This window comes from Mesoplodon mirus, assembly GCF_964341445.2.
Source record: "Mesoplodon mirus genome assembly, chromosome: 4".
Taxonomy (NCBI): Eukaryota; Metazoa; Chordata; class Mammalia; order Artiodactyla; family Ziphiidae; genus Mesoplodon; species Mesoplodon mirus.
Window position 1 is genome coordinate 145,905,964 of NC_138979.1, and position 25,387 is coordinate 145,931,350.

The following is a 25,387-nucleotide window of genomic DNA, read 5'->3' on the forward strand; positions in this document are numbered from 1 at the left end:
ATTCTGTTATCTGATAGGGCAAGTTTACTTTTTAAAATAAATTTTCCTGCTTTTCTTGACAATTCTCAGGCATTTATTCTTCCATATAAACTCTAAAATTATGTTTTTCAATTAAAAATCACCCTGATTGGGATTGTGCTAATTTATGTATTAATATTGGAAGAATTGACATTTTTATATGTATGTATAAAAATACATTTTATGTATTTTACTATTTGTCCAGATCTTGTTTTGTGCTGTTCAATAAGATTTCATAATTTTCTTCATTTTCTTCTTCTATACCTTTCTTAATTATTTTACAGTTCTGGTCACTATAGTAAAAGGTTATTTTTCTATTTCTAAGTGCATATTGCATAATATAGAAAGAAACCAATGACTTTCGTATATTTTTTTAGTATCCAGTCATAGTACCAAATTGTCTTATTAATTCTAATAAAATTCTTTTTCCTCACTAGGGACTCTAGGGCTTTCTAGGTATATAATCATATAATCGGTACAAAAAGTTTTTATGTATGTATGAATTCTTTTATCTTAATTCATTTGCCAGTCTTAAGAAAATGTAGGAAAAGTGAGATAGGAATAGAAAAAGCCATATCAGAATATAAAAAGGCCAATATGAGGCTTGGAACAATGGTTGCTCTAAATGATGCATGTTATTACAGTTATTTAAATTAATCTTATAAGTAAAATGAGAATGAAACAGGTAATAATTTTGAGAAATTGTTTTGTGTAGATCAAATTCTGGAAAGGTAAAACTTAAAAGTCAGTGTATGTATTCTGCTTTATGTAAAACCCACCTAAAAATATAGATTAACATAAAAAAATCAGAGAGTGATTATTTGCTAAACCTAAGAAAAATTGTCAACATACTGCCTTTAAATGGAAAATACCTGTGGGGTCTTTAAAATATCATTTAATTTAAAACAATTTATGTATAGTGCTTCAGGTCTATTTCTACTGATTAAAATGAGACTGCATTGTGCTGTATTTAAAAGGTGACCATTAATTAGGAAAAACAATTTTCTTAGAAATAATTTAGCAAGAATGTGAAATAAGGAACAGTGACTAGGAGTTGAAAGATGAGGATTTTAGTTCCTTTTCACCTCTTAGCTCTGATATTTTGACAGTTAACTTCCCTGAACCTTACAGTGAAAGACAGTTATAAAACTATCGGATCCTCCTGCCTCACAGAATGATTGTGAGATTCAAGTTAAATGAGATAATATATGTGAAAGTGCTTGGAGTATAAAATGTAATGTAAATGTACAGTGATATTATTAGATAAATATTTATCTCTGCTCTTATTGTCTTCTTTTTATTGATTTGATTGAGATGTCATTTGGATGAGGAAAAGAGGAGCTTGATCTTTTGAAGAAACATACCAGAACAGAACTAAGCAATACCAACATTTTCTAGTCAGGAAATTGCCCCTTGATTTAAGATTACATTTTAGATGGAAAGTATTCTATTGACTCTTATTGATAGAAAAAGTAATCTGGAGTGTTAGGAGTTGGTGTGTAGGAGTGAGTGTTGGGTGTGGACTGCGTGAACAGCTTGCTGAATAGAACCTTAGAATAGTCCATAGATTTGTTTAAACGTAGGTACTTTTTGCATTCTCTATGAGCTTTGGTTTTAATTGCAGTGAAGGCTTGGTGACACGTATTTTCTGTTGAAGTACTTCTAATTCAGCAGGTAAGAAATATTGGTAATTTTAGCCAATTTTTCTTTTTCTAAGAAATAATTTATTTTAACTTTTTGTTTACATACTTGATAACAGATGATATTTATGAAGATTTATGTGCTAGTCATGGTCCAGTGAGTTTGGGAGAATTGGCGTTGCAGCCAGATCCTCACCTTGCCCTTCCCACAAAACTTCTGACAGCACAAGAAGATGATGTTAAATTATCAGTAGCAGCTGAAGATTTTCCTCAGGTACCCGATTAATAGCACTTGTACTTTACTTAAATCAGAATGGTGACAATATTGCCTTAGCATAGAACACTGTCAAGAGCACAGTCTTTGGCGTCAGACAGCCTCAAATCATGCCTCCTTTTTTCACTAACTCAAGCCTGGCTATAGATCTTAGCTCATCCAATCTCTAGCTGTGACCTTGAATACATACTTAGCCTTTTTCTAAGCCTTTATTTCCTCATCTTTAAATTAAAGATTAAAATAATGTATGTAAAAATGCCTATTACCGAGTTAGATAGCTATTATCATTTACACCTCTATATTCCCCTGCAATATCTAGTTTAGTAGTTTGTGCATAATAGATACTCAATAAATATTTATTCTATTAAAATTTGTGAAGTGTGTTACCGTGAAAGCATGAGATATTTCATACTGAGTTAAGCCAATGGCCCATGCAATCTTGTGTACTGAAAAAATAGGATAATTACTCTCCAAGGTATTAAAAAAAATGCTCATATTAAATTAAATACAGTTTTTTAATCTGTGTAATCTCACTGTAGATTAATTTATTCAATAAATAGTCATCATGGTATGGTATTGTGTTGCATTGCATGGTGTTGAGGGTGAAAGCCAAAAGTATATAAAATAAAGATTGCTTATGGAACACACTATTATGTAGGGTTCAGTATTAATAACCTGTGACCAAGCAAAGATCAGGAAAAAACTAGTAATGAATAAATACCTGTTAATTAATTCTGTAATAAAAGAAAAATTGTTTGTGACCTTGGGTTAGGCAAAAATGACACCAAAAACACTATCCATGAAAGAAAAAAAATTAATAAACTGGTCTTATCAAAAACAAGAACATCTGCTTTTCAAAACACACTGTTAAGAGAATGAAAAGACAAGCTACAGATTGGGAGAAGATATTTGCAAATCACTTATCTGGTAAAAGGCTTATATGCAGGATATATAAGGAACTCACAGAATGCAATATTAAGAAAACAAACAATCCAATTAAAAAATGGATAAAATCTTTGGACAGATACCTTACCCAAAGAAGATCTACTGATGGCAAGTGAGCACATAAAAAGATTCTCAACATCAGTAATCGTTAGGAAAATGCTAATTAAAGCCACAATGAAATACCACTACACACGCATTAGAACATCTCAAATTAAAAAGACTAACATGCCAAGTTTTAGCAAGGGTGTGGAGCACTTAAACTCTCATATGCTGCTGGTTGGGAATGTAAAATGATTCAACCACTTTGGAAAACAGTTTGGCAATTTCTTAAAAAAGTATTGATAAAATGTACACCTACCATATGACCCAGACATTTCACTCCTAGGTATTTATTTACCCAAGAGAAACTACCACATATGTCTAAGCAAAGGCTTGCACGTGAATGTTCATAGCAACTTTATTGGTAGTAGCCCCAAACTGGAAACAACATAAATATTCATCAATTGCTGAATGTACAAGTTGTGGCATATCTATAAGATGGAATACTACTTAACAATAAAAAGCCATGGACGGACTTCCCTGGTTGCACAGTGGTTAAGAATCTGCCTGCCAATGCAGGGGGCACAGGTTTGAGCCCTGGTTCGGGAAGATCCCACGTGCCACGGAGCAACTAAGCCCGTGCACCACAACTACTGAGCCTGCGCTCTAGAGCCCACGGGCCACAACTACTGAGCCCTTGTGCCACAACTACTGAAGCCCGTGTGCTTAGAGCCAGTGCCCCGCAACAAGAGAAGCCACTGCAATGAGAAGCCCATGCACCGCAACGAAGAGTAGCCCCCGCTCAATGCAACTAGAGAAAGCCCACGCACAGCGGCAAAGACCCAACGCAGCCAAAAATAAATAAATAAGTTTATTTAAAAAAAAAAAGGCCATGGACTACTGATACGTACAGTTACATGGACGATTCTCACAAAAGTTGTGTTGAGGGGGAAAAGCCAGAACCCCCACCCCCCCAAAATAGTGCATACCTTATGATTCCACTTACATGACATTCTAGAAAAAGCAAACTAATATATAGTTATAGGAGGGAATTCAGGTTATTTTGAGCTTGGTGGATATGTTCATCATATTATCTTGACTGTGATGATGTCTTCATGGGTATATACATATGTCAAAATGAATGATACACTTTAAATACATGCAGATTATTGTCTATCAGTTATACCTCAATAAAGATATTCTAAAAAATAAAAGAAAGATTGCTCTCCTTTAATTATTGGCCTGTTTTAAAATAAAACTGCAAAGTGTTACCAGAAGAATGGCTTCAAGTAAATTCATTTGTTAGATTTCCTTTATTAACAGAGACATATGGCTAGTACTAATACTAGCACACACTTGTTTATAGTGCTTACTCTGCCAGAGGCTGTTCTAAGTTCATTATGTATTAACTCATTTAATCCTTCTAACAACCTACTGAGGTAGTTATTATTATTATCACCCCCATTTGATGAATGAGAAAATTGAGGTATTGGGGGGTTAAGTAACTTACGCAAGGTCAAAGCTACATAATGACTTAGCCAAACTTGAACACAAGCAGTTTAGCTCCACAATACTCAGCTCTTAATCCCTGTGGTTAAGGAAGGGAGCCAGTAGGAAGGTTCTAAATTGAAGCAGCACAAAAGAGTCATAGTACCCATCTTAGAAATACACACCCAAATAATATTTCCTTCAGGGAAGAAACCTATATGACTAATGGCTCTAAACTTAGAAGACCAGAGGTGAGGCTAGTTGTTGTTATTGCAGTCTAAAGCTACTCATTTTTACCTGTAGATAAATAAGTACCTGCCAGAGCTGGAGTGGTTACATTTGAGTCCATGTGGACAGGTGTTTCAGATTCTCCTCTGCTTGTATCTGTTGTTAAGAGTTCAGAGATACCTTTTTAGGTTCCTGTCAAATTATATCTGACAGTTGTTTTCAGAGACTCATTCATAATTAGGCTCATAAAACAGGAAAGGGAAGAAAGAAAATGGCTAACGTCATCACAATTTGTAATGTGTGACTGTGAAGGAATTTGTGACCAGCTGTAAATTTCAAATTTCGTTAGGTGGTAGTAAGGAAGAGAGATGATGGGGCTTATGGTAGAGTGTACTTTTCTTGAATGGCAAAGGAGGATAACAATACCTACTCAACACTTGTGAGAATTCAGTGATGTTACTATATATAAAAGCTCTTTGAAAATTGCAGTACATTATGCAGATTTTCATTTTATGCAAAAATGGTTATATGGAAGTGCTTACAGTCAAATTAAGTTTTTATCCTGTCTAAATCCATCATATATGTATCTAGAATAGTTGATTTATAAGTAGCTCTGAATTCTCTAGGAAAAATAGAAATGATTTGAATATCTGAAATCTGTGTATATTACCCAAATCTTTTGAAAGATTTTATTTGCAATATCTTTCTTTAGTAATATGTACTCCATCACCCATTTGGTAGTTAGAAAGCGTGCATGATATTCAAATTTTATATAATAAACACCTAAATAATTTAATTGCTCAGATCTTTTTAAAGTAACTTAAAAAATAATATTATGACTTCATGTCTTAAATTCTTCAGTACCAACAAAAACAAGACCAAGATGTTAAGCAAGTTGAACACAAGCCAGTTCAAAGTCGTTTAATACGTGTAAGAAATAAATGTGATATTTCACTTTCACAGCAACAAGGTAAGATTTGTTTCCTTGTAATAATATGAGTTTGATATATGTTGTGAATTGAACACATATATAATGAGAATTCTTTTATGTAAGTTTTATTCTTATTCTCTAGTGGTTTTTTTGTTTTCTTTGATTTAGCCCTTTGGGATAAAGAATCTGGTATTGTATTTGAGTGTATATTTGTTAGTTCTTTTTACCAATAAACACTATTTCTAATGGATTTTAAAAACTCTTAGGTAGTATTTTTATTTTAATCTTACCTTTTGGTTCTTGTACAATTGAATGTCAATGTCTTTTCATCTATGTATAAGTCTGTATCTGTATCATAGTTGTCTGTTTTAAATTATAATATAAAGGCAATGGTTATGGTTGTTAAGGAGCTTTGTAAAGGCTATTTATGTTGTGCGGCGATTTGATCAACAGGTACAACTTAAAAAACAAAGAACTCATGTTAGATGCTATCATATGAATGAACTTTTCTGTACTGCTTGATTACCAAAATTGTGTGGCTAAATGATTCTACAGTCAGCATCACAGCATTTTGATGTTGTCTTTATGTTTCTGCAAAGCTGTTGGCCTTGTGCTTAGTTTGCCTTCTTGCTTCTTTGTCATTAAATTTTATATAACCTAAATTCTGAAATTTGGCAGTAGAAATTAAGATGTCTTCTATTTAAAAACTTTCTGTCTACAGTCCAGGTAGAAGTATTAGGAGTATTTTGAGCAGTAGAATGTTTTTCTTCACTTTTGTAATTGTGTTTTTTATCTCATATATTGAATGCCAATATAATTACAAATGTAACTGTTTGGCAGTCTGGGGAGGACCTAAATGAGGAAGTGCTTAAGATTATATATTATATGAGGTTTAGGTTTTTACTTTTCTGCTTGTTTTCTGTTCTTGCTCCAACTTTTCAGAACTTTGCCCTCCTGAGCACTTTTTAAAACCTAACAGTGGTACAGTAGTGTTAGTATTATATTTTAGAAACCTATGGAAAATTACCTATAACACTTTCCTCATTGTGTTTAAAAATTAGTCATGACAGTATATAGATATGAGCAAATGAATATTTCTAAGATAATATCAGGACTGACTTGATGTCCTTCTACTGAATTCTGTTACTATTCATGGTCAATGACTGTATATTTAATTTAGTTTTTTTAAAAAATTATAATTCCTTAAAATTATAAATGAATTTTGTCTCCTTGGAGAATGTTGTATATAATAAAATGATCATTTTTCTCACCTGATAGGAAAATATCTTTGGTAAGATTTTAAGGGTAAATACCTCTCTTTAGGAAAGTGACATTGTTTACAGTTTCACATATATGAATGTCTGACCACAAGATGGCAATATTTAAATTTTTGTTGACTTACAACAATGTCATTAAATAATAGTGTGCAGTTAACATTTAACATCAATAAAAATCATAAGAAAAATAAAAAAAACCAATGTGTTAGCTAGTAGGAGGAAGTTTTATTTAGAAAGAATCTAGAACACTTGGATTTAATATGTGTAAAAATTATTTTCATTTAATTTTACATGCAATACAGAAGTTAGGAGAGCTGCAAGCCTATGTCAGTTTTAACCAAGATAAATAAATACCCAGTGGGCTATAGATAAAACATTTTAAATAGGAGCCAAGTGTTTCACTCTATAATTGATACATATCTCCATACTAAATATTTTTTGAATGAATATAATTCCCTTGGCAAATATAGTCAGTTATGACTTTCTCCCCTATAAATTTTGTGGATTTAATTTTTTTCTCTGATGAAGCTCTGATACACTGCCAAATGTTTCAAAGAATAAGAGAGTCAGAGTGCCAAAATAATCCTCTAGGGCTTTCACAACTTTGAGTGACCTTGAAGGAATTCAATCCTATCATACACAAAGGGCTTGAAGATAATGAAGGAAATTCACCTTATCACAAGGGAGTCAAAACCACATCTTTTCTGGAAGATAAATGCCTCTAAGAATACTTGAAGCCCAAATTATGGCTGTTTCAGGAAGAAGTATTATGTATTTCACTTTGAAATGCATAGTAGTTTAATGTATGTATATAAAGAAATCAAGCCGTTTACTAGCAGTAGCAGTAGTTTAGTGATCATCCATTAAAAATTGACTGAAGATATGGTAGGACATAGGTTCTAGCACTGTGCTTCTGGGAGATCTGTAAAGTACTTGTCTCCTTCCCCTCCGCTTGATTATTACTTTCAGATTTTAATACAAAAGAGAGAAATTGAATTGAATTCTGAAAGATAATATCCGTTTCTTTTGGTATTTAATTCATTGGGTATATTTTTGAGCACATGATACCACTTATCTGATTCTAAGTCCTGATTAATGTGTCTAACAGTTTTATAGTGAAAGCACCTTTTTAAGTAATTTAGTAAATCATTAAATTTTTTTTCCCTTTCACTGTGCAGTTAACTTTCTTCAATACAAATGAGAGACTAGTTTTCAATCCATTTACTTGTTATGAACCCAATAACAATTAAATTCTGTAAAGTGATGTATTAAAATAGTTCACTTTTAAAAATATTTTTCTTCTTTAGTTTTTCTCTTTAAATTTTAAGAACTGCATAATAAAGAATAATTAGAAAGTCAAAAAGCCTATACTATAATCAATGGGGAAAAATTAGAACATATGTTGTATGGTTGAATGCTAGGACAGATTAGTTGTCAAAGTTGTTTGAAAATCACAGCATTCTTCAGTTTTCTTATTTGTAGATGAAATATGTTGCTCAGAAAATATGTATCAAAGTGCTAAAAGTAATTACTAATGTAATTGCACTAATTTATCAAAAGCAGGTTACATTTTTGTGGGAAATCACAATAGGTTTTTTTTGACATTATGTCCTGAGTTTAATTCCTAGCCATTGTAGCACCTTTTATACCTTAACATACAGTGATTGTGACTTCAGATATGTGAGAATTAGGAAATTCAAAGCTTATATATATTTAGAAGCCATTTCTAACCGTATGTGCAAATGAAAAGTTTTGCCTTTGTATTTGAAATATAACTAAATTATAATAGCTCAAAATTACAATTGATTTTAGTAATTTTAAAATCACAGTTAAAAGTTTTTTAAATTGATTTTTTTTCTCATAAAGCATGACAGTGATTTAAAAGGCGTGTGTGTAGGTCTCTGATAGGGAAAGGATGGGGCACAGAGTAATAAATCTGCCCAAAATCCATGAATCCAAAGGTGTAATCTGAATAAATGTGTCTTTCACAAATCCACGCTATTATTGATTAATAAAATAGAAATTCACTTTAAAATGTTGCTGAATGTGGGCGTTCTGTTTCCACCTAGGAGGAGGAAAATAGAGAGTGTCTCTTCTCCTAACTGTAATAAAATGTCAGATAAACTCTAAAATCATAACATTTCTTGAACCCATCAGACAGCTTATGATGTAGAGCAACTAAGTAGCCTGAAGTCCACGGAAAGACAGACTCCTCCCGAGAGATGAGACACAAGAACCCTGTCACTGTGCCAGAGCACAGTCACAGGAAGAGACACCAGGCACCATACAAGCAGATAAGATGTATTTGACTAGACTTTTCTTTAATGAATTGCTAAAGGCCAAGCATAGAGCCATTGGTAGCTACTGATACAAAAGTGGTTCACTCCCACTTGCAGTCTCTTCTCCACAGACCTCTAAAAAAAGAAAGATTAGGAGACTGGAGAGATTCTTCTTCACTGGTGCAGGCCTGGAAGAGGAGAGTGGCCGCCACTGCCAGAAGGACTGAATTCTTTCCAGCATAACCCTGATACCAAAACCAGGCAAAGACATTACAGGAAAAGAAGATTATAAACCAATATCTCTCATGAACATAGACAGAAAATTCCTCTACAAAATATTACCAAATTGAATTGAAACTTCTTATACTTGAACATTCAGCTGCATTTTCCTGAGTCCTTACTGAACCTCCAATTGAACATGGCTTATTCATCCTTAACCCCACCCTCCAGATCTTTGGTGCCAGGAACATAATCATAATCTTAACAATAGTTTCCATTTACTGAAGCCTTGCTAGGCACTCTATGCTATCTCATTTATTCCTCATAATACCATGCCATGCAGGTAGTGTGGCATTTATATGAGAAAGGGTAAGATTCATGAAGGTTAACTAATTTTCCCAATGCACACAGTTTAGCAAATGAAGGTGTGGAATTCAAGCCCATATCTACTTGAGGGCAAAGCTGATTCTCTTTTCCTTGTTTTATACCATTTTATTGAGTAAGCACTTAATAAATATTTGTGTAACTTAACAGTTTGTGGCAAGAACTGCCTTTACCATCGCTGTATTCTCCAGACTGATTATTTAAAATTTCAGAGAAAGTGATATATGGGATAGTTTTGTGGTTTATTTATTAAGATAGGTTTTCCTATTTATTTAATAGACCTTGTTTCCCAACATAGCACTGTGCTTAAATACAGTCAGTGATCAATGTGTTCATTGAATTGAATTTGATAATTCATTCCATCATTTGCTTTTGACACCAAACAACGTTTAATGCTGTTATTTAGTAAAAAGATACAAGGAAGAAGAAAAGGTGAAAAATGAGAATAGTTCCTTATAATCATTTTTCAGTTGAAACTTTTGAATGTAGACATGGTACAGACAGCCACGGTGGAATAATGTAAAGTCATTTTTACTTTTGTAAAAGTTTTTATGATTTCTTTTGTAGTATAAAAATTTTTTGTTCTTTGAGGACGTATTAGTTAAGCAAGGGGAAGGGGCAACCAAGCATATGCTCAAGGGTAGAGAAAGTTAAATCGGGTTACATGTTAGTCAGTGGGCAGTATTTTTTAACTCTAAATGAAAGAGAAATAGTGTGAGCATTCATTCACTCATTCTTTTTTTTTTAATTGAGATATCGGAAAATTTTCCTTTTTTTTTTTTTTTTTTTTTTTTTTTGCGGTACGCGGGCCTCTCACTGTTGTGGCCTCTCCCGTGGCGGAGCACAGGCTCCGGACGCGTAGGCTCAGCGGCCATGGCTCATGGGGCCAGCTGCTCTGTGGCATGTGGGATCTTCCCAGACCGGGGCACGAACCCGTGTCCCCTGCATCAGCAGGCGGACTCTCAACCACTGCGCCACCAGGGAAGCCCAATTTTCCCTTTTATAGTGTACAATTCAGTGGTTTTTAATATTTTTAAAAAGTTATGGAAATTCCAGAAAATTTTCTTTGCCCTAAAAAGAAATCCCATATTCATTAGTATTCATTCTCTATTCTCCCCTCCCCCCAGTTCCTGTCAACTGCTAGTCTACTTTCTATGTCTATGGATTTACCTATTCAGCACATTTTATGTAAATGGAATCATACAATATGTGGTTTTTGTGTCTTGCTTCTTCAACTTAACATGTTTTCAGGGTTCATTCATGTAGCAGATGTCATTACTTCATTCCTGTTTATGGCTCAATAATGTTCCATTGTACATTTATTTTTAGGTCAGTGTTTTTAGCATCCTTTTTGTGTAAAGGACTGTAGAAGGTGCTTTGGAGCTAGAGAGATGGATAAGACAAAACATCTGCTCTCAAGGGATAAGAAGAAGAAAGGGGCTAGTTTGAGAAGAATAATTTCTTTAAAACACTGAATCTCAGAAATAATTTCTTAGAATACTATAAAATTCAAAAAGACAAACATCTTTAGGTAATCATACTGTCAAATTGTCACTTTTTTCTTATAGTGCTGAAAAAATAAACACATGGCAGCAAGTGTGTTAGGTCAACTTGCTGATTGTCTTTATGTATATACATTTCTTATATTTTCTTAATGGATGGAGGTGGGAGCATAAACCATATGAGAAAAGACTCTTCTGGCACATTAATGAATTTTTATCATAGATTGTTATTTCAACTGTTTGTTCCTACAAGAAAGGATTTACACCTTTGATTTAAAAAATAGAAATACACACACACACACACACACACACACATATATATATATATATATATAAACTAGGAGATAAATGTGCTTAACTAAGGCTATTCCCTAAAAATAAGCAAAATGAAAAGAGGATTGATAGGGAAAATCTATTTGAAAAGACACTGAAAATTATTCAAGGATTTCCATAACATTTTCACTTGTTGGTGCTAAGGTGATTTCTTTTTCTGTATAAGAGTATTTTAATTGTGGAAATTATTTAATTTTCTTATTGTTGTAGAATTAATTATACACTGTGTATGGAGCACGTAGATTTTTCTCAAGTCTTTGATATTAAACCTATCTCACCAAATACATATACCAGGATTGTTCTGAAGACTCACCAGTATTCCAGAAACCTCTGCAACCCTTTCATTGTTCTTAGCCAGATCTCCTGAAACCTGACTTTAAAGTTTTTATGCTGTGTTTTTTTTAGAAACCAAATTGATGTAAAACATGATTTAAACTATTCATTAAACTTAGTAGCCTTTTTATTCAACAGCCACTAAGCAAAATTTAACCTTCCTAAATAATCACGGAGGTAAGTGTAGATTTGATAATATCTTTATATTTTAATATCAGTGAAATACTGAACTAGCAGTAAGAAGATCAGATGCTACCACTAATCAGAATTATGACTTTTGGTTCTGTTGAACTGGGGATGATGCCCCTGCTCCCAAGAACCAAAGGTCATAATTCTGATTAGTGGTAGCATCTGATCTTCTTACTCCTAGTGTAGTAGTACTTCTATTATACTACACTGCCTTCCTCCAAGTAAAACTAACAACATTGACAAGTTAGTGTATTACAGATGCTTTTCTTCCAATCAACAGAATAATCATTTAAATTTTTGTGATTTTAGTTTTATATAAATAAAATACAAATTAGATAGACTATTTCAACCACGATAACAATGGATTATTCTACTAACCCAGCTCTACCCTAAATAAAAGAGAAGCTGGATTATTTCAATTCAGAATGAATTAGAACAGAGAAGTAATATTTTTATACTTGTAGGATGCACTACTCCTGGATTGTTTGTTAGTCTCTAATACATTGTCTCTCAAACTTTGACTTAAGAATCTCTTGCATTTCTAATTTAAAATGCAGATCCCCAGCTTTACCATGAGACTGATCGGGTTGCCTGAGGTGGGGCCTGGGAATCTGAATGTTAAACTAGCACCCCTGGTCATTCTGATGCAGAAGAAGAAGGACCACCCTTTGTGAAGCATTGCTTAATGACTCCAGATGTTCATGTTGATGTCTGTTCTACTGTAGAATTTGAAGCACTACAGCATACAGTTTGTACTCTGGGGTCAGATTGCCTGGGTTCAAATCCTAACTCTGCTAGTTATTCACTAGCTGGTGACCTTGGGCAAGATACTTAACCTTTCTGTGCTTTTCTCATCTGTAATATAGTATCTATTCCAGAAGGTTGATATCCTAGTGGAAGACAGGTAGTAGTGTACTTAGAATAGGACTTGACACATATTAAGAGCTGTGAAAATATTAGCTATTATTAGCATGACTGTCTCCAGGACACCTCTTTTTTGAATACTCATGTTGTAATCAGCTCTTCTTTAACAGGTAGTCGTTTAATCTATGTTGGTTCTGAGCTTTAAGGACGTTTGTGAGAAAATGCTAGAGATGGTACATGTTCCATATAGTGTTAGGGAGATAAAGTGACTTTCAACAAATTTTTTTACTCTTCAGTGAATATATTTAAGATAATTTATATTTATTAAACCTTGAGGACTTAAGGACATGGGGAGGGAGAAGGGTAAGCTGGCACAAAGTGAAAGAGTGACATTGACATATATACACTACCAAATATAAAATAGATAGCTAGTGGGAAGCAGCCGCATAGCACAGGGAGATCAGCTCGGTGCTTTGTGACCACCTAGAGGAGTGGGATAGGGAGGGTGGGAGGGAGATGCAAGAGGGAGGGGATATGGGGATAGAAGTATATGTATAGCTGATTCACTGTGTTATACAGCAGAAACTGACACAACAATGGAAAGCAATTATACTCCAATAAAGATGTTAAAAAAACAAACAAACAAACAAAACCTAGAATTCTTTTACAGAATTTTTAAATTGATTTGCATGTTGGACAATTAAATATAGTGAAGCTTATTAACCAGGATGATTTCCAATCTATAATCCTATCTACTGGCAAGTGACTGTTTTGGTGAATTGCATTCTGTCAGCAGTTCTCTCATTTTTTAATCCAAGAGAGAAACTGATAACTCAAGAGCTCAGTAATCATTTATGAGCTGTTGCATCCTGATTAAAAGTAAGGATTAAAATTAGGGGCAGTATTGGGTACACATAAAGGTATTAAAATGATTAAATTTCTTAGGGAAAAAACCCTGTAACTCTAATGGCAAAAGGCGATATAATTGCATTGTCATTCCTAGTAACCTTCCTCATGTGTTCTTGACAAACTTTTTTTTTTTTTTTTTTTTTTTTTTTTTGCGGTACATGGGCCTCTCACTGTTGTGGCTTCTCCCGTTGCGGAGCACAGGCTCCGGACGCGCAGCCTCAGCGGCCATGGCTCACGGGCCCAGACGCTCCACGGCACGTGGGATCTTCCTGGACCGGGGCACGAACCCATGTCCCCTGCATCGGCAGGCGGACTCTCAACCACTGCACCACCAGGGAAGCCCTGACAAACATTTTTCACCTTTTTATTGTACTTACATATTTTATTTTATTAAATTAATACTTTATTTAAAGTTTCTTATCCATAATAATTTTGCTTTTTACCACTATTATCACTACTATTATTGATGTTATATAGAATAAGATTTTATTTATATAAAATGTCCTCAGTTTTTGCCTTTGGGCTCAGCCTTTTCCCTATCCCCACTCCAAACAAAGTTCTAACATCATCTGGGTAGGCTTAATACTACTAGCTTTATTACAGAATCATTAAAACATTTTTTTAAGTGGGAAAAGTCTCCCAAGATCATCCTTGGCTACAAAAAAACAAATAACATTGGTGAAGTAAAAGCCATATTTTTAACCATGTAATTCGTATGTAAACATGTAATTCAGGCCTAATGGCAGCTTTTGAAGACAGGTTCTACCAAAGCAAACTTGTAGTGATTTAGAAGTCAAGTACAAATGAGAATCATAGACACTGTTTAGAGATGGGAGGGACAAATTAAAATTTAAGCTTAGGACTATGAAGTCTTCTAGGCATGTTTATTGATTTTGAACAGTGTTTATGATGCCTTTAAGAAGCAGAAATTCCAAGGGGATTGTCTTTAAACAGTTCTCATTGCTGGTCTAGGGAGAATTCAAGTTATTGACTCATATTTCCCTTTCGTACATAGAGTCATCTCCTTTAAGGAATAGAAGAGATGAAGACCTGGACTTACATGATGTCGTTCAGAAGTATTAGGGTACTAGTTAACTGGAACTAAGTTTTCTAAGATGGATTTTTTTTTTTTTTTTTTTTTTTTTTTTGCGGTACGCGGGCCTCTCACTGTTGTGGCCTCTCCCATTGCGGAGCACAGGCTCCGGACGCGCAGGCTCAGCGGCCATGGCTCACGGGCCCAGCCACTCCGTGGCATGTGGGATCTTCCCGGACTGGGGCACGAACCCGTGTCCCCTGCATCGGCAGGCAGACTCTCAACCACTGCGCCACCAGGGAAGCCCTCTAAGATGGCTTTATATTGCCTTTCATCTTCTCTAGATTTTCTTTTCTCCTTAGAAACCTCAATTTGTGGAAGAACCTATATGTTGGGGAATAATGAGTTCTCCTTGGAGTATGTAGCGATAGTTGTCTTATCCATTATACAACTTACTACTTATTTTCTCTTTCTTCCCCTAACTATTCTGGTTGGTTTGGATAATGGCACAGGAAGCAGATATTGTGAGGTAGTTAGTGCATCAGTTAATGGAGCTACTTCAGTCATGTATTCATTCTCCCACCTGTACTGGGACTTCCATTTACTCAGTCCTATTTTTCTTGACTGGCTATTCCCTGGGCCCTATATTTTGCCTGACCTATATGGTTAACCCATGTAAATACTGTCTTATCACCATCCAAGACTTCCGTGTCTCTTTGATCTGTGCTAATCCCCATTCTGGATTCCTCCTGCTTTCAGGGGTCTCTGATTTTTTTCCCTGGTCATGAAATCCTGCTGGATGATGATGTGATATGTGCAATTATAACCTGTTAGCAGACTGTGCTGTGTGGCTTGAACTGGACTTTGGCCAGTTCCCCAGTAATTCTTTTAATTTCATACTGATTTTAGCTTCCAAATAGCACCTATTCCAGCCCTTCTTCCCAAGCCCTTAATCCCAATTTTATCCCCTCAATTCTCTTTTTTTTTATATATAAATTTATTTATTTTATTTTTGGCTGCATTGGGTCTTCGTTGCTGCGCGCGGGCTTTCTCTAGTTGCGGTGCGCCGGCTTCTCATTGTGGTGGCTTCTCTTTGTTTTGGAGCGTGGGCTCTAGGTGCGCGGGCTTCAGTAGCTGTGGCTCGCGGGCTCTAGAGTGCAGGCTCAGCAGCTGTGGTGCACGGGCTTAGTTGCTCCGCAGCACGTGGGATCTTCCCAGACCAGGGCACGAACCCGTGTCCCCTGCATCGGCAGGCGGACTCTCAACCACTGCGCCACCAGGGAAGCCCTCAATTCTCTTTTAATATATGCTTTTGTTTTTCTAAGTTCTACTCTTTCAAGTGTGTTTCAAAAGTTCTACTCTTTCATTTATAGCTACTCTAGCTCCAACTTCTTACAGCTTTACATTAATCCTTGCATTTTTTTCCCCTTTTGGGTTAAAGAAAGAGCCGTGCTTTTTAAAACCTCCTTAAAGGTAACTCTTCCACCTGCAGCCTTGATCCCATCTCATTTCTACTCTTGACAAAGGGAAAGGGAGAAAGATATAATCCCGAGAGAAGAAAAGAGTAAGTGCAGAGAAAGGAAGGGAGGGAATAGGAAGAAGGGAAAAGGTGGGGTTACATGAGATAGTAGAGGAGAAAGGGAAAGGGGAGAAGGGGAAAGAGCAGGGGGCCAGGGGAATGAGGTTGGAATAAGCAGGATCATTCATTCTTATCTACAGAATGAGGGCTGGGCTTGATGATTCTTCAGGTCAGTTGTGGCCACTCACATTTCATAATTCTATTTCTTCTCAACCCTCATCCTACTACACTTACCAGTATCTCCTAAGCTCCCCTCTGCCATGCCTTTCTCAGTGCCTTCACTTGGAACTGTACCCTCCCTTGCCCTCTTTCACCACCTTTCCATCCTAGAAACAAACATTCTTGGTCCACTTTGTGTCCCTGAAGGGCCCGTACTATTTGGTATATACTTCACTTTTAGCCCTTACATCATACCTTGTAGGATTATTTTCCTATAGCCTCTCCTTCTCTAGAAAGTAAATTTCTTAGAGACAATGGCCTTGTTTCATTCATCTCTGCACCACCTGCTCTCTAGCACAGCACCCTAAGTGGTAGGTTCCCGGTAAATGTTTATTGGATCAAGTGTATTAGGTAGTCTTATTCTCCCATTTAGTGCAAGGGCCTTGTTAACAGTTTTCTTCCTTTTTCTATTCATTCTTGAGTAGTTGCTATGTGCTGAGTACTGTTCCAAAACTTGGGGTTACTGTGGTGAACATAACAGTTGAAATCCTTGCTTTCACAGAGCTTACATACTTGTGTACATCATAGAAAAAAGTAAATTAATTTACAGCAATTTCAGATGATGTTAAGTGTTGTGAAAAAACATAAAAGGTTTACAGAAGAATGCCAAGTGTCAATGGGCAAATGTGGAGCGACTACTAATGTTGGAAAGTCAGCATTTTGTAACCATCCTAGTAAAGATTAGATGGGGCAAAGGTCATCAATGAATGCTCAGTGTAGAGGGAAATTTTAATAAAGAGCAGGATATTTGCATGGTCTTAAAGTATCTCCTCATAGATTGGTTCATTAAGTAGAAAGGGAAAACATAGGACAGTACCCAGAATGGATGATCAAAATTAGTATCGCCATAGAGGAACAAATGAATACTGTGTGCCTCCGGAGGGGATATCTGAGCACATAACCTGAATGTAGTCACGGGGAAATATCACACCAATCTAAAACATGGGGAAGAAGTTAACAATTGTGAATCTGGGTAAGTGAAATATAGGTGTTCTTTATACTATTCTTGTAATTTTTCTCCCAGTATGAAATTCTTTCCAAATAAAAAGCGAAACATTTTTAAAAGGTATTGCTTTATTTATTTTAAAAATAATGTCTGTGTCAATTTGTATTAATATTTCTACTAGTATCAATTTAAAAGAACATAAAGCAGGGTGATGAATAGTGAAGGAAGCAAAGTAAGTGGTTTGTTCCTTTAGATCATGTGGTTAGGGAAGTCCTCTCTGTAGGAATGGCATTTCCATATGGAATGAAGGGAAGGAGAAATCTTGCAAACATTTGGGGAAGAGTATTTCATCTAGAAAAAGTAGGAAGAATGAAGGTTTTAAGGTGGGAATGAACTTGTTGTGCCCAAGGAACAGCAAGAAGGCCAGTGTGGCTGGAGGGGAGTGTGCAAGGGAGCTGTGGTAGAAAATGAGATAGGAGATGTAGGCAGATCGTGTCGAGCCCTGCAGACTCTGGGAAGGAATTTGGATTTCATTCTGAGTGTGATGAAAAGCCTATGGAGGATTTGAGATGGGGAATGACAAACTCTAATTTACATTTTTAAAAGGTTCCCTCTGGCTTCTAGGTGGAGAACAGACCATAGGGGGACAGTCATGGAAGCACGGAGATCAACTGGAAGACCGTTGCAATATTACACATGAGAGGTGATGGTGGCTTGTGCCCTAGTGGAGGTGTCACAGTGGTCAGGTTCAGGCTATGTACTGATGGCATATACCTGATAAAGCTGAGGAATAATGTTATTTCAAAAATTACTTATTAAAGCAGATTAAATGTGGAATGTAATTGAAAGTAGAGTCAAGGATTAATTACTCCTAGATTTCTGGTCTGAAACTTACTGGGCAAATGATAGTGCCATTTATTAAGATTAGGAAGACTGAGGAAGGATGTGTTCACGTGTTCAGCCTCAGTTTTTAGGGTGGGAAGAGTCAATGAAAATAATCTGGATAGTGCAGTAAATGCAAATTGGGAAACCTGAGTTGTGTCTCAAGTACCACAGTAATTTTCACAATTCCACAGACACATGTCTTCTCTTTTAAGAAACCAATGTTTTTAGGGCCTCCCTGGTGGCGCAGTGGTTGAGAGTCCGCCTGCCGATGCAGGGGATACGGGATCGTGCCCCGGTCTGGGAGGATCCCATATGCCGCGGAGCGGCTGGGCCCGTGAGCCATGGCCGCTGGGCCTGCGCGTCCGGAGCCTGTGCTCCGCAACGGGGGAGGCCACAACAGTGAGAGGCCCGCGTACCGCAAAAAAAAAAAAAAAAAAAAAAAGAAACCAATGTTTTTATTATGAAAGTACGAAACAAAACAGGTTTACTTAATTATAAAATATGTTCAAATACGTACATGAAAAATGCTCTTATTTTCAGAGTTTCTTTGATGGGCTCCTTATTCATCACCTAAGAATAGTGATTACAAATATAAGGTTTTCTTGGGGGGGGGGTTCCCCCCTAAATATTTATTTATTTATTTATTTATTTGGCTATGCCAGGTTTTAGTTGCAGCATGCGGACTCTTAGTTGTGGCATTCAGGATCGAGTTCCCTGACCAGGGATCAAACCCAGGCCCCCTGCATTGGAAGTGCAGAATCTTAACTGCCGGACCACCAGGGAAGTCCCTTGGGTGTGTTTTTAAATTAGTAGTAAATGCAGAGGCCCAAGTTGTGCTGGGATTTCCAATGGAAAAAGATGCAGTTACCTGTGAATCATTTTAAGCTAGAATGCTATTTACTATCTTTTAAAATAGCAGAACAAATAGCTCAGTTGTGGAATATATACCTACAAAGTCTTTAAGTGAAATGTTATTGCCAAAAGTTATCTTAAAATCTAATTGTTAATCTCTGTTATATTGTCAGCTTAAGATGGACAGGTACCTTTTAGTGTGATGAGACTCAGGTAGTAAGGTTATGGAGAACACTGGCACTTTTTTCCTGTGAATATAATTGCAATAATACTGTCCTATCTAATAAAGTCAGAAAAAAATCACATAGGTAGAAATGTAGTTCCGAAAGTCTGTGATTACTGCCTTCGTGTTATTCTGCCTATGTTAAAACAAATCGGAATTAGGAAGTCATGGAGATATTGTGTTGGATATTTTCTAATTACTGTGTCAGCCTGATAAATCATTTTCTAAATTTGCCAATTTCTTGAAATAGCTTAACCTATGTTCATAACACTTTACAGGAAGCAGCATAAAATTTCTATGTCGCCATATATTTCTCTTCGTGTCACAAAAATATATATTGTATAAATGAAATGTTTTTCTTTGGCAAAAAGGCCTGTACACCAAACTACAGTTAATGAATACAAGAATTAGAAAGCAAAACTTCTTTTAGTCTGAGGAAAAACAATTCTTTAAACTGTAACCACATGGCCGTTTCTTGTTTGCATCAACTCTGGGTGACTGTTATTGTCTTCTGTGAATTCTCTGGGGCAGGGGCCTGACTTTGTTGAATGAGCCAATTGTTTTCCTTTGTGTTGCCCATCTAGTAAGTTCCCATCTGGTTTGTATCAGACTGTTTTCACAGCCAACAACTGCTGCCTTCTCTATATCCTGACACTTCAGGGCCCCATGCTATCAAAGCATGCTGCGATGGCCTTGCTGGCAGGGCCCATACAGCTGTGCCTCACAGCTTGGAACTATTACCCAGAGTAATGGTAACATAGAACTTGGACTGGCCCTTATTCCCATTGGTGTCGTGTGTACACTGAGCAGAAATTCCCCCTTGCCTGCCTGCCCCCTCACCCCGAAACTTACTAGTCAACAGAAAGTCTTTAAAGCTCTAATTTTAGGATATGGAATAGTGTTGTTCTTATTTTCTAGTGGCTTCCTGTATTTGAAAGCTCATTTTTCATTCTTTCATTCTTTTTCAAAAGTTACCAGGTCTGGCCTTAAGGGAAGTGAACTGGTCACTATGTCACATTTAATTTTTGTTTCCAAATTTAGTTAGGAATGACTAGATAAGGCAAAATCCACCGTAAAGACTACACAAATAATACAGTGTATTTTTAGCGATAGTCACAGGCCAGAACTTGAGAGAGGTTTTCATATTAGAATTTCTATCTCAGAAAATGGATTTTCTGTGTGTAAATTATAGAAGCTCTTAGATTCAAACTGTTAAGTAACTATATTAGGGACCTCCTTTGCCTTCAGCTTTGTTAGCTATCAAATATCATTTATAAGAATGTGATAATAGTGACCTTCTATAACAATCTGTGGCCTCACGTAATTAAAGTTATATGAATTACTATTGAGTAAGAGTTATAGTTGAGTTTAAATGTAGTTATGATACCATTGCTTTATAGACATAAACTGAAGCAGTAAGCATTTTTTTTGTATCCAAAATAAGGAATTAAGTGGCTTTTACAGGATGTATTAATATTTTTTAAAACATTTATTTGGTTGCACCGGGTCTTAGTTGCAGCAGGCAGGCTCCTTAGTTGTGGCTTGTCAGCTCCTTAGTTGTGGCATGTGAACTCTTAGCTGCGGCATACATGTGGGACCTAGTTCCCTGACCAGGGATCGAACCCGGGCCCCCTGCATTAGGAGCGCAGAGTCTTATCCACTGCACCACCAGGGAAGTCCCAGAATGTATTAATATTTTAGAAATGCTTTTAGAAATGCCTTCAAGATTAGTTAAACTGAGATTGGTTTGTGCTTTCAATTAAATTGAGTGGGTGATTGTTGTGAACATCAAGCATCCTAAATAGTAAGTCAAACTAGACTTGTGAGGGTCAAACTAAAGCAACAGCAACAAAAGCAAAAACTCACCTTCTGCTTCTGAATAATTTCAGCTTACAGGTTTTTCAAGATTTTAAGAAAAGAAATAGGAAGGAATTTGTCTTTAGTCAGCAGTGTGGCCTGCTGCTGATGTTAACTTGATGTGAAAGCCTACCTAGTACTGTTAGTTATTTGGCATTTTCATTCATTGGAAAAACAGTTTAAAACTATAAGGGAATCATCTTTTAATTGATGAAACTAACCTATTGGGTTTTTTTCAACCTCAAGTTTTTCTGGAAGTATAATATACATACAGAAAAGTACACATAAGTGTACAGCTGAAAGAATTTTCAAAAACTGAGCACACTTGTAAAACCCATACATAGCTCAAGAAACAGAATATTGCCAGCACCCCCAAAGCCCCTCACTTTCCCTTTCAGACACAGCTTTCACCTCCAAAAGGATAAGCACTATTCTCACTTCTAACAGCATAGATTAGTTCTCTTGTTTTTGTACTTTAAATAAATGAAATCATACAGAATGTATGGCTTCTTTCACAAGGCAAACCTATTGTAATTTTTAAGATTCTTTTAGTTTTCAAACCATTATGGCATGTTTTTATAAAGAATTATCTGAGAGGAATTTGTTTTAGTAGCTGTGTCATAGGCTGTTCAACCAACAGGAAGCACCTTGTAGATAAAGTTGTCTACTAAAACATCGTCTCTCCGTTCTCAACCACATTTTAATGCTGGAATGTCTCTCTAGACATTCCTGCCCCTGAAAGGCAGGAACTCTCTTTGTCATTACACTACACAGCAATACATTCAAGCACTTAAATGGTTTTTAATGAGCCTTAATAATTGAGTGTACATTATTCAAATAAATCATGGTCTGCATTCAGGTTAGGTGGGTCATCTATTTTCTGAATTACCAATCAGTTTCCTGGCATTTGAATATAAGCTTTTATGCTGCCAAGATACTATTTCTGAAAATCCTATTATTGACAAGAGTTGTATACCTATTAGATATGCAGCCAATGAGTAACTTATTTGTTTCAAAAGTGTTAACTTCTTCTATATATATTTAACTACTTTAATAATATTCCCTTTTTTGTTCCTTCAGTGAACTCAAATTAGTATAAAAGCACCAGCTATTCTGAATGTTACTAATTTTAGATTTCTCCTTATTAGATTTGTTTCAAATTCTGGATGACACTAATTTAAAAACTCTTGTCTTGAGGGTTAAAAAAATTCATGTTTTGGAGGCCTTCATCTTTATATCCTTGTTTTGCAGTTAACAGTCCTGTAGTACTATATGGTTTTCTTAAATACATAAAGAATTTGTTTAAAACAATAACATAATGATTTACAGATTTAAGTATTGCTATACTAGTAACTCTTACTAAAGATAGTATTACAGAGCAGAAGATAAATTTTCAATCAAAAATAAAAATTTTTTAAATACAAGAGTAGAACATAAAGCCCAGGTTCTGATCCTTTTAAATACCACTTTTTGAAATACAACATGGTTACTTTCAAATGGGCACCATATAGCTACAAGATTTTGAATGACCATTTAAAATAAGTTAAAGTACTGAAATACGGTGAATGTTTGGAAGAAGCATAGTGTACAAGTGGTACAATCCCTGTACCGTTGGTGTGCCCTCATTTAAAGCTTTTTCAGCAGTATCCCTGCTTTCCCAGCCTTGGATTCTATTTCCAAATCTAAGATCGTTTGTTTTTATTTTGTGGTACTTTTAAACATTTAAATAAAGGTTAACACGTTTGCCTTTTGTGGTAAAGGTAAAAGGATAAATTATATTCATAGGTAATTTATGACTCAATTTTTAGTCAATATTATCCACTCAGAATTTCCACAGAAATGTTAATAGAAATTTATAGATAAAATATTTAGAAATGTTCTCTTCTCATTCTTTCACTTAAATACCAATGAGTATTATGTTTGCTCAATTTTGAACAGCAGGATGAGGAAGTGCAAGAACCAACAAACTTGATAAGCAGTTTTCAAAGCACATTGGCCATGGTGTAAGTTGTGTTTGCTACCTTAATCCTCACCTGCAGAGCACAGTATTCACACTTTAAACCCTGTCACCAGCAAGTGACAATTATGAGGCAGCTACAGGAAAAAATGAGAATAGTCAACTCTGATATTGACATGGTGGCCTTTTTTTTTAACCATTAGGAGAAATCATTGTAGAGATAAAGATTCTCCCCCAGTTTTGGTACAGGAGAGTTTTGTTTATGGTTATAATAACAGCAATGACAATATGTAATAGATGCCATCTGTTTACTTCCTTTATGTGATGCACTCTGCTAAGATCCTTAATCAGTCCAATTAGGTAGGTAATAGTTGTCTCATTTCATATTTGAGGAACCTGAGACTCAGAGAGGTTACATATTTTGCACAAGGTTACACAGCTAATAAATGATAGAGCTAGGAGTCAAACCAAGTCCAATTCTGAAATCAAAGGCTATGCTCTTCAACATACTATATATTTCCTTCCTTGACATTTTTTTAAAAAGTAGAACTGATAAGTTCTGATTATTCTTACAGGTCTCAATATCTAAAGATACATCTTGGTAGAAGAGTATGAAAATGTTGGGTGGTGGGGAAAGAACTGTTTACTATGGGTTTTTAGTTCCTACTACTAATTTGTGACATTGATTTCTTTGTCAGTGAACCTTCCTGAATCACGATTTCCTTATTAGTAAGGGTAAGATCATCTCTGAGATCCCTTATAGTTCTACTGCTGTAATATGTGATCTTAAACCAAAAGTCTCCCTGTCAAAATATATTTTGAAAAGATTTCCTTAATGAGATCAATTTTTTGTCAATTGCGAAAGTTAGAAAATAATCATAGGTTAAATAATAATACAACTACCATTTATTGAGTGCCTCTGTAGGCACTGCTCTAAGTTATTTACATATATCGTTCCAGTTAATGATCATAAGAAACCTATGAGCTGGAAGAGGAAATAGAAGCACAAAGTGGTGATACTTCACGGAGTGTGGTATTTCTCCCAGGTCTCACAGTGGTTGGCACTGTGATTTGCATTCAGGTAGCTTAGCTTCTAAGTCTGTGCTTTTAGCCTCGAGCTAACAGCTGTCTCTCTAATAAGAGTGTCTGGTTGTTATTTACTTGCCCCCCCAATTTTTTTATCTTGCATACCACAGTATAGAATGAACGGGAAAAAAGCAATTTTTTCTAGAAAATGATCTATAAAAGATCATAGAGTATTATATCCATTCCATATAAAGTTTTCAGAAACATTGGTCAGCTGGATATTTCTTGAACAACTATATACAAAGAACTGAAGTAGGCATCTTAGGGAAAATGAAGAAAGATAATGGAGGGAACCATTTATTTTCTTGTCCTTTAAGGAAATCTGGCATTGCAGTAATTTTACTTCAGCCTATGAAGTGGCTTATTGGAAACATTCCTTTTAAAAAATAACAGATTTTGTATGTTATTTTAATTTAGACAATTTTACTAATAATGTAGCTTTTTGTTGGCTATAAAGAGATGACTAACATTTACTTGGTTTGGACTAATGAAATAGTTGTTATTTTTTTAGTTAAAATTCATTTTTTAATAAAGCAAAAATAAGCTGCTTTTGAAAGTTTCAAGAAAATGTTTTTATTAAGCAAAGGACCTGAATATTAGAGAAAACATTCTCCATTTTTTATTGAAAAAAAATGGAGTGTATAAAATTCCCATTTAGTTATTATGAATTTAGAGGAGTGTTCCATTGTAGCAGCAACTCCCTTTGGGGGATACATCCCCTTTGGAGTGTGAGCCTGTCAGAATAGAAGGGAGCCCTTGTTGGTTTGAGAAAGCCCCAGAAGTGATTCAGACTTTCCCTTCTCCTACCCCAACCCTCTGTTGAAAATCACTGGTTTAAAAAAGGTATCACAGCTCTTTTTTCCGAAGTATCCAGGTACACTATTTAGCACCTTCTTTA

General features: G+C 35.6%; 1 protein-coding gene across 12 annotated transcripts in view; it reads left to right on the forward strand.

Moving 5' to 3' along the window:
* The window catches only part of KIAA0586, a 121,052-nt gene that overhangs the window by 80,323 nt on the left and 15,342 nt on the right, over nt 1–25,387 (forward strand). For 10 of the 12 annotated variants that reach the window (XM_082616757.1, XM_082616755.1, XM_082616762.1 and 7 more), the window contains 2 exons: nt 1,778–1,932; nt 5,494–5,602. In XM_082616757.1, coding sequence (XP_082472883.1) covers nt 1,778–1,932; nt 5,494–5,602 — 264 coding nt within the window. Of the gene's footprint in view, nt 1–1,777; nt 1,933–5,493; nt 5,603–12,636; nt 12,917–25,387 lie in introns of those variants that run through there. The other 2 variants (XM_082616752.1, XM_082616754.1) reach the window with 2 other exon arrangements.